The sequence below is a fragment of the Beauveria bassiana genome, assembly GCF_000280675.1.
Source record: "Beauveria bassiana ARSEF 2860 unplaced genomic scaffold BBA_S00007, whole genome shotgun sequence".
In the NCBI taxonomy this organism is placed as follows: domain Eukaryota; kingdom Fungi; phylum Ascomycota; class Sordariomycetes; order Hypocreales; family Cordycipitaceae; genus Beauveria; species Beauveria bassiana.
In genome coordinates this window covers 177,201-190,320 of record NW_007930842.1, presented here as the reverse complement: position 1 = coordinate 190,320, position 13,120 = coordinate 177,201, and the positions used below count along the sequence as shown (strand labels likewise).

Here is a 13,120-nt window from a genome sequence, read left to right as displayed (position 1 = left end):
CTCTCATTGACAGCATGGTGCTAGTAACACGCCGGTCAGCGGAGGGAAATGGGCTCAATAGCCCTCTCAGCAAGATTTTTTCTCATCCAATTGGCCGCGGAAGGCTCCAGGAACAGCCAGGCTGGAGTGGACATCGGCAAAGAACATGGAAGGGTTCTGTTCGATCTGGCGGACGTGGAAACCGTCGCCAGTGTCTTTGTTGCTTGCGTTGACACCCGTGACGAAAGGGCCTGTAAGGCAGCCAATGCTTTGTCGGGGACCATCACCAGAACCGATGGGGTTCGGAAAGGCAATACTGAGTAGCAAATCCTCATGTTAGCGACATACTAGTTCTCGCGGCGAGGTCGCCGAGTACAGGGCACAGCACAAGGTGGAAGATGATACATACCGAGGCGGGCCAGACTTTCCCACGGCGGCTTCGTGGATATGAGTAGCAGACCTGGCAGGTGACTGGTAGTCGCCGCGGAAGCCAGTGATGGTGATGTTGTAGCAAATCACATTCTCATTCGAGTTGATGCCAAATTTGAATGTGCCGCTGCTGCCCTGCAGGCCTCCAGTAAAGTTGTTTTGCGCGTCAACCACATTCTCGGGCTTGGCAATGACATTAAAAGTAGAGGTAAATGTAAAGGGACTGGGGGCCTTGTTGTCGTTGGTGCGTCTGGTAACCCCGTTGGTGTTGCCGCTCGGGACTGCAACAGCCTGTGCGACTGTCAAGAGGCCGAGGGCGCAGAATGAAGACTTCATGGTTGAGTATAGGATGTAGAGGCCAAAAGTATAAGTTTGTTCAGTCGAAGGTGGTAAGCGAGGGAGAATTTCAGTGAGTTTGAAAGGGACTTAAAGAATGATGTAGACTGCTCAGCCGAGAAGAAGCAACTGCAGAATAGCTGTATATTTATAGTTGATCAGCCTTGTGCCTCAGCTCAACTAGCTAGCAATCAACATTTCTTCGATAACTGAGTCTTCTAGCTGGCAAAGTTGAGTGTAATAGACTTGGATACGAGTCAGCCCACCGACAGCCAAGGCGCTTGGAGCGGCTGAGTTGACAGAAGAGAATGTATACTAACTGCCTTTGATCTCGCACATTCAAATCAAGGCTACCACAGATCGCTAACAGCGCCACGCCAAGATCAAAGACGTCAACATAAGTGATCTCTGCTACGAGTGCTACTGTGCGCATATCGTGCAGTCGTATGGCGTTGGCTCCCGTGCGGCTTACATGCGCTCCAAACATGACTTGGCCCTTTTTTTTTTCTTTTTAATTTTATAATATGGCTATGGGAATAACCATATGCCTTTGCAAATCTCAGTCTCAATATCAGGATGCTACATGATATATTCAACGTCGACAACAAGGCGAGCTTAAAGTGTCCTTGGCGCCAAGACGTGGAGGCGGAGTGGTGAGGAGCCGGGAGATTTACACTTGGCGCCAAGATGCGCGCAGCCGGAGAGTCGAGTATCCGAGCTGCTGCGGCCCAGATCGAGCCTATGAATGAGTAGGGCATGCTGGGCTATTTCCTACAAGGTTTCCAGCCCAGTTCAATTTTCGTATGCTTAATTGAAAGCTTAATCATAAACATATCGAGCCTGCAGATGCGTCTTGTGTTTTCGGTCGCGTTCGAGCGTTTTTGACCTGCCACATGCCGCCATCTTTCCTATTTCAGTACACATTTATGAAAATACGTTTGATGATATCAGACTCGGAGCTGGCACTCCGAGGTTGGCACCCTCAATTATCGTCTGTCGGTCTGTCGGTCGGCAGGGCATGTAATGCAATTCATCTCGCTCGATCCCTCGTCGACATTTTGAGTCATGAGCAGGTAGATGTTTGTTTCCTCGCCTAGCGGATTAAGTGGCTATTCAAACGTCAAACAGCCCATTCTTTGAAAAAATGCCCATCGCAAGTTTGGCGCTCAGTGTTGGCTCGTGGCAGCTCGTCGCAAGTTATGTGGCAAAACTACTGAACTTAAATGAGCTAGCGATGGCACCTAGTGGCGAAGCGTTTATTAATATCCCGGCGCATACCATGTAGGCTTCTAGCATCTAGTGCTGCAATTCTCTGTTGACTACTGACTGAATCTTGGTTAGACAGTCTTGGAAGCAGGCGGCTCAAAAGCAATGCAGGCCTTGGCGCTGCGTCATGTCATTGAAGACGTGATGTTTCTTTCCAGTATCTGTCCTTTGCACATATTACTCTTTCTGCTCAGTTTCAAAGTTTTCCGATACAGCTATCAAGGCTCTGCACTGATTCATACAGCTACGTGTTGCCACAGCTTTAGCTGTCTGCATCGCGATAGTCAAAGGAAGCACCAACACTCTGACATGCAAAATGTGACAGTTTTGAGGTTGCAACAAAACAACGACCACCTTTCTGTGCCCCATGTGCCTCTTCTTTTTCATCCAACAAGAGAGCTTACTCGAAATACCGAATCACGTCCACCGCCGGGATTCAATCCTCAAGCTGGTATACAATCATGTCCAGGAGCATATCAACAAACTCTCTCTGCTGACAGGCAGGCCTACGTGCTGCCACTTCAGCAATTCGATTGTCAATCGCTGTGGATGGAACTCTATCATCACATCGTCAATATACTTGATGCTTGGAAGGAGGCGCTATGCTGCGTGTCAGCTGTGCATGTAGAGTACATTGACCTTACAGTCAATCACGTACATGGCAACGTAGCGCTGTCGCACAAATCTTTCACCTGGCTTGACTATTTATTCATGAGAAAAGTATTTATTCTCTCAAGGGCACAATCGATTTTCTCGGCGGAAAAACGACTCGCTCTGTATCCAGTCCCAGGACCCCTTGTACACACGGGACGCCCACCAGGCTGTAAGTGAGCAGGACACCTCGGTCTTTCCAATGTCAGACTTTCTAAAGCCATGTCGCAATGCGAAATGCATTGGGCATCTCTATTTTGAAGATTTTGTTCTACTACTATAAAATGTGCATGATTTTCTCTGCTTTCCAAATGCATGACCGTCTTGCAAAAGCCACTGAGTCCGTCAACTGTCGCTTGCCAATGGCTTGATTCCGAATAGTCCCTGAGCGTGGAGGACATACGCTTTTTCACAGTAATTAAACCAAGAATTCTTATCTCGTAGACGACGAGCCAACAATCTGGTTGAGTATCTACGTGTAGTTGCTGACAGGATTAGCTGCTCATCATCAAAGCACGGGACGAGCTTTAGGGCCGCTGCTCTGATAGACAAGTTGTAGGCTATGATGAATATCTCTAGTAAGCCTATGATCTCTCCAGAGAGATGAATAACCTTATCGAACGCGAAAAGAAGGATTGCGCCAAAAAAGAAAAATGTACAGCACCCGGAGTTCGCTGGTCGTCACCGAACCAGCTACTACTCGGGCGCTCGAGTGGTTATCGCTCGGAGATCAGACGGGATCCAGATTTTATCACTCGGCTGTGGCCGTACATGACATGCACTTTGTCTGTTTGGATATAGATATTTCTCGAAATACTGCCACTGCGCCCTGTCTTGACTAGTCCACGTTTCGGCCCCGCGGCTCGAGCAGTAGGTACCCAGCGACGCCGCCATACGCTTTTTCCTTTTTTTTTCTTTCTTTTCTCAAACGCCACCAATCTTTCTATATCGGATGTCATTCCCGGAAGTTACTAGTTGCTCGCGGCTGAGGAAGAAGCTGACATGTCCGCGACTGCATAGCTCCGAGGACCCCGCCGCCGCCGCCGCCGCCGCCACGACCATCAGCAAAATGGGGATAGAGACCCATGCAATGAATCCATTTACATGTCGCAGAGTCCATCTGCCCCTCCATTCGATGACTTTTCACAGGCTGATGTGCACTTGTACTGGCCAGGCACTAGGGTCAAGCTGAAATACGCAACCGTTAAACTGACCGACATGACACTCACATGGAATGCAAAGGATCGTGTCAAGTCCACGGTAGTACTACGGGCAATAAACCTAAAATTTGATGGCTAACAGCAACTTGCCAGGATTACAACAACTGTCGAGTTTTACAAAGTCCTAGAAAACGACTCTGCAACATGGCCAAGTGCATGCATGGTCCAGCCACGACAAGGGCATTCAGGTGTGCGTACAATGTCAGTGGCAAGCGCCGATGAGCCGGCGATGTGGTAGCATCGAGATGTATGGCAGGCAGATCTGTGCATGTCTAGATATCAACGTTGTGGGATGCGCCAAACACACTGGTGGAATGGTACTTCCGGTCGCTAGCCGACCTCGATCGAGTCAACCTCTCACTTCAGCTCGGCCAAGGACAAAGTATCGTTCCTAGAACAAAACAAAAAGCTTCTTTGGAGAATATCGAAGCCTGTTGAAATTACATGTAAAGATGGCATCGTGCTAAATAAATCGAGCTGCCGCGCGCCCAGCCACCTATATCAACAATGGCGATGATGTGCACCGCAATCATCGGGCTGTGAGCCCGATTTCACTTTCGCGCCACAAAGCGTACTCAATGTCGATGCTGCATCACGGCTGTGACTGGCATGGCTCTTTTGGCGCAAGTTTGCCCAACGCAGTTGCGCGTAGTTGGATGCTTCTTCGTCGTGAGAAAATTACTCTTTTCGAGGCGGTGTAGGGCGAGGTTTACGGCGGATTCAACATCATTAGTATGAAGCCGAGACAAATAGGAATAAAAGAATGATATAGATTGCTCTTAGTCAATAACGGAGAAATATTATCGTGCATCCTGGATAGCAATTACGATGAATGCATTGTTAGCATCTTGGCGAAAGCAAGGACCAAACAGGGCTGTCGGCTCTCGCAGGGAGACCCCGAGGATGGTAGAGTGTGGATCCTTTTTTCATGCGTAATAGGTGTGCGTTGATAAGTTAGTTGGATAGGTATACAACATGGGGTCAGACTATTTCGTCGTTCTAGCCGCTGACTTTGAAGAAAATAGTGGCGAGTCTTGCAAGGTATTAGAAAAAGGTTGAACTTTGAAAATTGGCCGTCAGCACCGAGCGGTGGCTTGCCTGTCATGTTTCCGGCTGAAGTGGCCCTAGGTATCAGTCTAAAATTACTACCATTACGGTCTCGTAGTTCACTAGTCTCTTTTTTTGACGGAACAAACCGAATTGAATATTGCCGCAGCCTCGGCGGGCAAAGCAGGGTGCATTGAACGAACTCGCCCATCCTTGGCTGACGAGGACGAGATATATTTGGTACGGCGCAATATGACGATTTGCGGTGTAAGTGTTTCAACTGCGGCTTACCAACATGCGGATGCCAGGGTCTGAGGATGGCCGGGGCGATTCGGACAGACAGCTTGACAGCCGATTGGGTCCCGATTCCACCAGAGAAAGGAAACCAACGTGGCATTGCAACGTGAACAGCTCAAAAATCCATGGCTTGTCGATTGGCAGACCGTACGAATAAAAGTCTGGCCAGAGTGACCGAGCGTCATGGGTGGCGCACTCTAACTTAGTTTACTTATAGCCAGTTATTGTCAGTGAAAATAGTGCGAAGGAAAAGGTTTCTTACCACAGGCGGCGGCGGGCGGAAGAGCGATATCCGCGGCCAAGTCGGAAGCAGCCTGACTCGCTGGCAAGTTCCGACCGAGGTCGCTGATGCACCAGCGCAAGCGAGATGCGAGGATTAGCCAATGACAACACACATTGGACAGAGAAAATGAACCCGGTACTGGCATACTTGGTAAATGCACATGGTTGCGCAGCCGGCAACGAACCCATGACAACCCTGTCAGGTCACGACTAACTACTCAGTAGTTATTTAGACAACTCGATAGGGAAGCAGTCATGGCCTTCGCTACTCCGGCCCGCTACCGACTCAGCCAGCTGATTGTGGCGGCGCTGAAATGGTCGTTCGCATTGCTGGTACGGATAGACTGGGGGCTTTCGGGAAGTGGGCTGGCTTCCTGGCCACCGTACCAGAGGAGACTTGAAGCGGGACACGACGACGACGACGACAGTCAAACCCAAAAGGCGAAAATAACAGAGTGACGCAAGCCTGTTCGTCTGCTTGCTTTCGCGTTTCGCTCGAACCCCCGCCGTGGACCCTTTTCCTCATCGCTGCCATGCCTGAATTTCAACAGTGAGTTTGACGCCGTTTCACAGCTGTTCCTCTTCTTTTACGTGCTGGGCAGCTCGTTAGCGCTCTCGCCATTCGCCATGTCTCTCGGATCACGGCATCTTGGCCAAGGCGTGCTAGCGACATGAGAGCAAAGGCATCGGCACCCGTGGGTCGGACCGGGCAGGCGAGTCGTGCTTCTTCCTTGTGTTATTCTTGCCGTAGAGTTATCATCGTTAAAAGCCCAACCATTGCTTCAGTCAGACCAGCGTACTTTCTGCGGTGGGTCGTGGCTGTGCAAGATTGGGTGCAACGCTATGCATGGGGAACGATCTTTTGGGGTGTTGCTAATCGCCAAAGAGCCAAGTTTGACGTTCTAGATGTTGTTGAAGAGAGACAAGGAAGTGAGAGGGGAAAGGACGCTACTAATGCATGTCAAGATGACAGCAATTGACTGAGTAAAGCGGGCAAGTGAGGGAGAGGCGCTGAAAAGAGCAACAAGAAACAAGCTTACAGATTTGATATGAACTTGACTAGGGCGGGCATCTTCTACTATTGAACGACGATCTCTGCTCCTAGTTTTATCGTCTCGTCAAGCAAGAGGAAGCATGTCTCCAACAGCGAGATCGTCAAAGGCCTGGCACGGCGCTGGGTGCAAAGCTGACTAGCTTATTAGTGGTACTGCATTTAGCTACATTCTTCGCGCCACCGAGCAGTTCTGACACAGCAGTCGCCGGATAATGCAGGCCAAAGGAAAGCGAGGCGTGACGAAAATGTGTGAGGTGCGGGCTGCTGTGACCGCCATCGTGGCTGTTTCGGCTTGGTGATGTAGGTTGCACACATTGCAGGCCTGGTTTTGGAGGCCCCTTCGCATTTTACCTGCCCAGCTTACGCTCGCCCTGCTGCCGCTGAGAAAATTTCTGCCACTTGTACAAACAGCGAACTCAAGGCGATCCTCAAGGCGATCGAGCAATAGGATGCTGACAAGACGAGAGCGAGAGCGAGATGTGCACAAGGCCAGGTTTCGACGGCCTGCATATGAGCCGCCCGAAGCGTCTTCTGTTGTTAGAAAGGATTTAGCGCAGCGCAATACAAGTCGCTGTCCTGGCTCGGCCCTAAGGCCCCCCCTCTCCGCTGCGACTCAGCTAGCTAGCGTAGCAGCTGATGCAACACAGAAAAGATGCACAGTTTTGTTGGTAGGCGAAAAAAATAGGCAAAATCGAAGGCGGATCGGTAGCTCCCTGGGTGCAATGCAACAGTGGCTGGCCAGGAAGCACGCGGCGGTGGATCAGTTGCATACGTGGACGGGCGGAACGTGCTCTTGATACAGCAAAAGTCGTCATCACGCATCTTAAATGTCGAGAACAGACCTTGCAAGGGCAGGGACGAAGATGGTGAGAACCAAGCGAGGACTGAGAGGGTTTCTCGGCATATCAAGATGGTCGCAGATGGGCGTCTTTTAGTCTTGATTCAAGCCTAGGCTCAGCCAGTCTCAGCCAGGCTCGCACTGTGCAGGTGTATGTCGTAGTAGTGCGAGACAAGGATACTATAATTATCAGCTAGAGACTGATGAGATGGAGGGTAGGGGCTAGCAAATGAGAAAGCTCAATGAATTAAACTCGACCATTATGCTCACGGCGTCGCCCCCCCTCAACCCCTGGGAGCAAGCCGCAGCGTCAGCCAGGTTCAGCCATCCAAGTCGCCAGGGAAGAAGAAAAATCAGCATCGTTGCTCGTACCTGGATACTAGATGAGTACCTGATGCTCATGTGATGGCTGTGAGTAAAAGTCTGGGCGAGGTCTTGTCGTGGTATCATTTGCAGCGCTAGAAGAAGCCACTGGGACAGACAAAACGAGTGTGCTGATACCGGGTTACTGAGCCGCAGCAAGAGGCGGGAGAGGCACGGAGTAAAGAATCAATGAAATCAGTGTTATCGCCGGCGCAAAGACTTGCGCGGAGACTTTTCGGGGAAGTGGTAATACATATTCAGGGTGCCTGGTGATGCATTTGGAGATGGTCATCGTCTGTTGGAGATGATAGGACAGAAAGTGGTACGAGGCAGCGCTTGAACGAATCAGGATACAGCGGGTGCAGGAGAAAAGATTGAGGGACCCACCATTGAGTCGGCCGACGCCGTTGGCCGTTTGCTTGCCAAGCAAAAGATCTCGCGCGCTCGATGATGATGGATTATCCTGACATGCCTGAGTCATGGAATTGATATTAAAATGCAACGGGAACTGTCGGGGAATAGAGACAAGGCGGCCGACAGTGGGCCAGGACGCGGTGATGAGGCTGTAACGAGGTAAGTAGCACCTGTAACTCTGTAAATATTAGTGGAAAGGACCAGGACAGCGGTCCTGCAGGTGTGGAGACCCCGGGCGATGAGAGGCAGCCTCACCTCGGGAACTAGGCCGCGTCGTCTTTGTCCCTTTTCTTTATGTCGCTTTTTCGCTTTTTTCCATGATTGAGGCTTTTTGATCTGAAATTGTTGATGTGAGATGACTGCGCACTATGTTCGTTTAGAGGTACATGCGCTCGAAGATTGACCTGCTGCCGGACTGACCTAGGTACTGCCTACCTAGGAACGTAGTAGGTAGTACTGCACTAGGCAGGTTTGGCAGGTAGATACTTGATGTTCTGCGCTTCTCCCCCTCGGTCTGTCCATTGATTCCTCTTCACTAAGCATTACTAGTTGGTGAATCGGTTCTTCGAAAAAAACAGTCTACCGGCTCGCATCATGTATCATTGCTGCTGCTAGCTATTGGATGGCTTTGTGGCTGTAGCCGGTGACTACAACTGGCCGCCGCCACCACCCTGGCCCGGTACTATTTAGCCTACCCAGGTACCTTATTAGGTACCTTCGGTGTGCTATAATCATTAGGTTACTGAGGACCACTGACAGCGCTAAAAAAAAAAACAGACTTTTAGTGCCAACCGTGGCAGCCACAGCGCACCGTCGGCCTAAAATCGCACGTCTTTTCTTGCCCGCCCGCATCTTCTTGTCCACCTCGATTCGCCCACCTGTGGTTATGCTTGGGTACTGTGGTATCCGCCGTACCTCGTCGCTCAACCCCCCCTCCTCCTCCACATTGACCCTTCAACTCTCATCCATCCTCTCCCTGCCCCCGAATTCCTAGAAGCCCTGGCCTGTCTTTCTAGTCTAGTCGAAGTCAGTGAGACCAAGTCTCGCTCGACTTTCGCTCCTCCACCAATCTCTTGACCATAGCCCTCGCTCCCATCCGGAATCCTCTTAGCCGTCGTCGATACACTTCATTCGCGTTTCCGGCGCCTTTTTTTTTTTCGATAAATCGACTCCCGTCGTCTGCCCCCCAGCTTTCGCCCTCAACCTGATGGCAGTTTGCGTCTACCTGACTCTGGGGTAATTGGGAGAGGCGACGCTGACGCTGCCCGCTTGGCTTCGCCTGTTCCCTGGCACCAACTGCCACCCACCACCACCCGACATCTGACACGGCCAACGACTCCCATCACGACGGATCTCGCCGTCCAGTCGCCTTTTCATTGCATCTACATTGCAGCCCATCCATTTCGACGCATTCCTCATAGACGATTTCATCCACAGCAATCATCCGCGCTCGTCAACACATATCAAACATTTTTTGCGCCAAGCCATTGTCCCCTCCCTCGTACTCGCCATCGGAATTTATGTCGACCACGACGCCCATCTAATATCGCCGAGTAGGAGACGGACGATTGGAGACTTACTGCTCAGACATCGCATCCGTGCTTTGTCATAGCCTCTCCAAAATATCTTCATCCTGCTCCCCAAACTCATTTCGCCTTCATTATCCAGCGACCAACTTCATCCGGGCTCCCGCCCTTCCTCTCGGCCCAACATGTCCGACGACGAGGCCGCTACGCTGTCCATCACTGACTGGCCCATTCAGGACGCCCCCTCACCTACCGATAGCATCAAATCCGACATCGAACTCGATGATCGTACAGCCGTCGGTGATACTCCGTCCCAACCCATCCAGAAGCGACGTCGAGTCACCAGAGCCTGCGACGAATGTCGTCGGAAGAAGATTAAATGCGACGGCAAGCAGCCCTGCACACACTGCTCCGTCTACAGCTATGGTAAGTCGCATCTTGTTCACAATCTTCTTGCGCCCTTCGTCGCCCGTAGAATTCCTGCTCACTCCGTCTGTGTCCTGCTAGACTGCACATATGACAAGCCTTCCAATCGAAGGCGCAATCCAGCGCCGCAATATATCGAGGCTCTAGAAGGCCGTCTACACCGCGCTGAGACCCTGCTGCGCAAGTTTATGCCCGACATTGATCTAGCCGATCCCAACATGGACCCCAATGTTCAGGCCGAATTCCAAAACCGCGAGCAATCTCGAATACAAGCCGCCAGCAAGATGCAAAGCAGCGCCCACATGCCGCAACCATCCGCCCCCGATCCCCAATTGGTATCCATGGTCGACTCTCTCGGGCAGCTCGATATCGACGACCGCGGCGATTGGGATTTTCACGGCAACTCGTCCGGTGTCGTCTTCCTCAGGAAGATGAAGGATCAATTTCGCGGCCTGCTTGGAACCACGGCATCTGCTCCCTTTCTGCCGCGTCCCGACCAACTCTCTGCCGTCCTCAATCCAGAATCTGCATCCATGCACGCCAATTCTCCCCTCTCGACCATGTCCACCTATCCCGAACTACCTCCTAAAGACGTTGCTCGAAGATTATGCTTCTACTCCCTCACCTGCGCCACCTGTCTCACCCGTATCGTCCACGTTCCCACATTCAACAGCCAGTTTGAGCGAATATATGGAATCCCACTAGAAAACCTCGGTCCCGAGGACACTCAGTTTCTCGGCCTTTTGTTCGCCATCCTCGCCCTCGGCTGCATGTACCACAGCTTCGACGCCTCCGCCGCCGAAGGCGCTGGGTACAGGGCCGCCATGGAAGAGGGGTATGTTATCTCGTGACTCAATAGCCGACTCGGTTCTCACTAACACCTCTTGTCAGAACCAAATATTTCAAAACAGCCCGAGCTCTCATAAAAGACATTGGGGACTGTCGCACGTTGACGTCGATACAAGCTCTTCTCTTCATGACTCTGTTTCTCCAGTCTACCTCTAACCTCAGCTCCTGCTACGCAATCCTCGGTATAGCAATGAGATCATGCCTCCGAATGGGTCTGCATCGTCACTTACAACATGCGCGACTGAATCCAATAGAAGAGCAACTACGCAAGCGAATATTTTATGTCGTCAGACAAATGGACATTTATGTTTCAACAATGTTGGGCTTACCCCTTATGCTGAGCAGCGACGACATTGATCAGCCCTTTCCGATGGAGGTCGATGACGACTATGTTACCAACCAAGGCGTCATGCGTCCACCGCCTGGATCCTCGTCCTTCTTTGAGGCCTTCAATGCGCATACGAGATTGATGGATGTCTTAGCTAAGATTACGAAGCTCATTTATCCGACCAAGATGCCTGGAAGCGTGAAGATCGAGTTGGGCGGCGCAGGTAACCCTGTCAGCTATACGCGCATCAAGGAAATCGAAGGCGAACTGCAACAGTGGTTTGAGCGCCTGCCTGAGGCGTGGCGTCCAAGCCCAGAGGGGCCCATCGAAGTCGTCAGAGTACGGCATCTTCTTCGCTTTTCCTACGCTCATGTCCAGCTTCTTCTATATCGCCCCTTTCTACACTACATGTCGCCACGTCTCTGCCAAGGTATCAAAGTTGATGAACTGTCCTATGCTTGTGCGGCTGCAGCTGTCAGTGTCTCCCGCAACGTTATTCACATCGGCCTAGAAATTCGAAAGCAGCGAGTTTTGAGTGGACCTTACTGGTTCATGCTTTACACTGAATATTTTGCCGTCCTGTCACTTATCTTCTTCATTCTGGAGAACCCTGGGAAGTCGGGAAGCGCCGAAGTGCTGGCCGACGCTCGTGCTGGCCGACAGATGATTGCTGACCTAGCAGAGAAGAGCATGGTTGCAGATATGCTGACGACATCCTTGAACGTACGTTAAGCCGAGAAACGATAAAATAGCATTCGACTAACTGTAAGACAGGCCCTCTTCGAGCAGCTACCCGAAGCTCTGGAAAAAGCCCGTGGCAGGGCAATTGCTTCAGCAAAGCGGTCCATCAGCAAATCGAATGGCATGGTTGCTGGGCATGCCGGGTTGTCCCACGTCATGTCGCCACAACGATCTGAAGATCTCATGCGAACTCACAGTGGCCATATGTCGGCTAGCGGCTTTTCCATGGATAGCATGGCACCATCTGAGCAGACTTTTCTCGAGAATGGCTTTGGTGGCGGTATGCATGATGTGCTATCCCTCGACATGTCTTCTCGAGCCACACCTGACTCTGAAAGCACAGCAGCCAGTTCGAGCCGTATGGCCTTCATGCCGCATTCTGTCGCCGCCCAGAATGTGCAGAACCCGGTTACCAAGCTTGACGCGCTCATGTTTCCATCAGACGACCCCTTTGCGTATCCTAATCAGCCAATGATGGAGCTCGGCTTCCAGCCGTCCAAGGACGGCACATCCGTCACCATGGCCCAAGATCCCAACTTTTTCTTTCCAGGAACGTTGGAAGAAATGGGCAACTCGTTTGTGAATCAACCGCCGCCATATATGACGCCACAAAACGGTCGCCAAAGCATCGGAGGCATGAACATGGGCAACATGTTTGACAGCAACGGCATGATGGCCATGCAGCATCCAGCAGCGGCGCAAGCTCTAGCGCAGGCGCAGGCGAGACAACAACAAGCCAGAGCGCAAGCACAGGCGCAGGCGCAAGCTCGGCAGCAGCAGGCAGCACAGCGTGCTCAACAGCAGCAGCAGCAGCAGCAGCAGCAACAGCAGCAGCAGCAACAGCAGCAACAGCAGCAACAGCAGCAGCAGAATCAGCAGCAGCAGCAGGTCCAGCAGCAACAACAACAACAACGATCTCGCGGCTTTGGCTTCTTCCACCGACGTCAGCGTCAGCCTCAAGAACAACAACAAGCGCAGCAAATCGATCAAATGTTTACCGAGCACGGCATGCAGCCAGATTTTGGCAGTTTCTTCGGCTCAGGCAGAGGCGGCTTTCAAGGCATGTAAGGGTCC

General features: G+C 51.6%; 2 protein-coding genes across 2 annotated transcripts; one reads left to right on the top strand and one right to left on the bottom strand.

The window, feature by feature from the left end:
- Positions 1 to 66: 66 nt before the first annotated feature.
- On the bottom strand, positions 67 to 744 carry BBA_03270 (uncharacterized protein; the record flags this gene model as incomplete). The annotated part of the gene is made up of 2 exons (XM_008598367.1): positions 67 to 295; positions 389 to 744. The coding sequence occupies 2 exons, from the start codon at positions 742 to 744 to the stop codon at positions 67 to 69; spliced, it is 585 nt and encodes a 194-aa protein (XP_008596589.1).
- A 9,143-nt stretch (positions 745 to 9,887) lies between these two features.
- On the top strand, positions 9,888 to 13,114 carry BBA_03269 (fungal specific transcription factor; the record flags this gene model as incomplete). Its single annotated transcript, XM_008598366.1, has 3 exons — positions 9,888 to 10,963; positions 11,020 to 12,028; positions 12,080 to 13,114. The coding sequence occupies 3 exons, from the start codon at positions 9,888 to 9,890 to the stop codon at positions 13,112 to 13,114; spliced, it is 3,120 nt and encodes a 1,039-aa protein (XP_008596588.1).
- Positions 13,115 to 13,120: the final 6 nt, after the last annotated feature.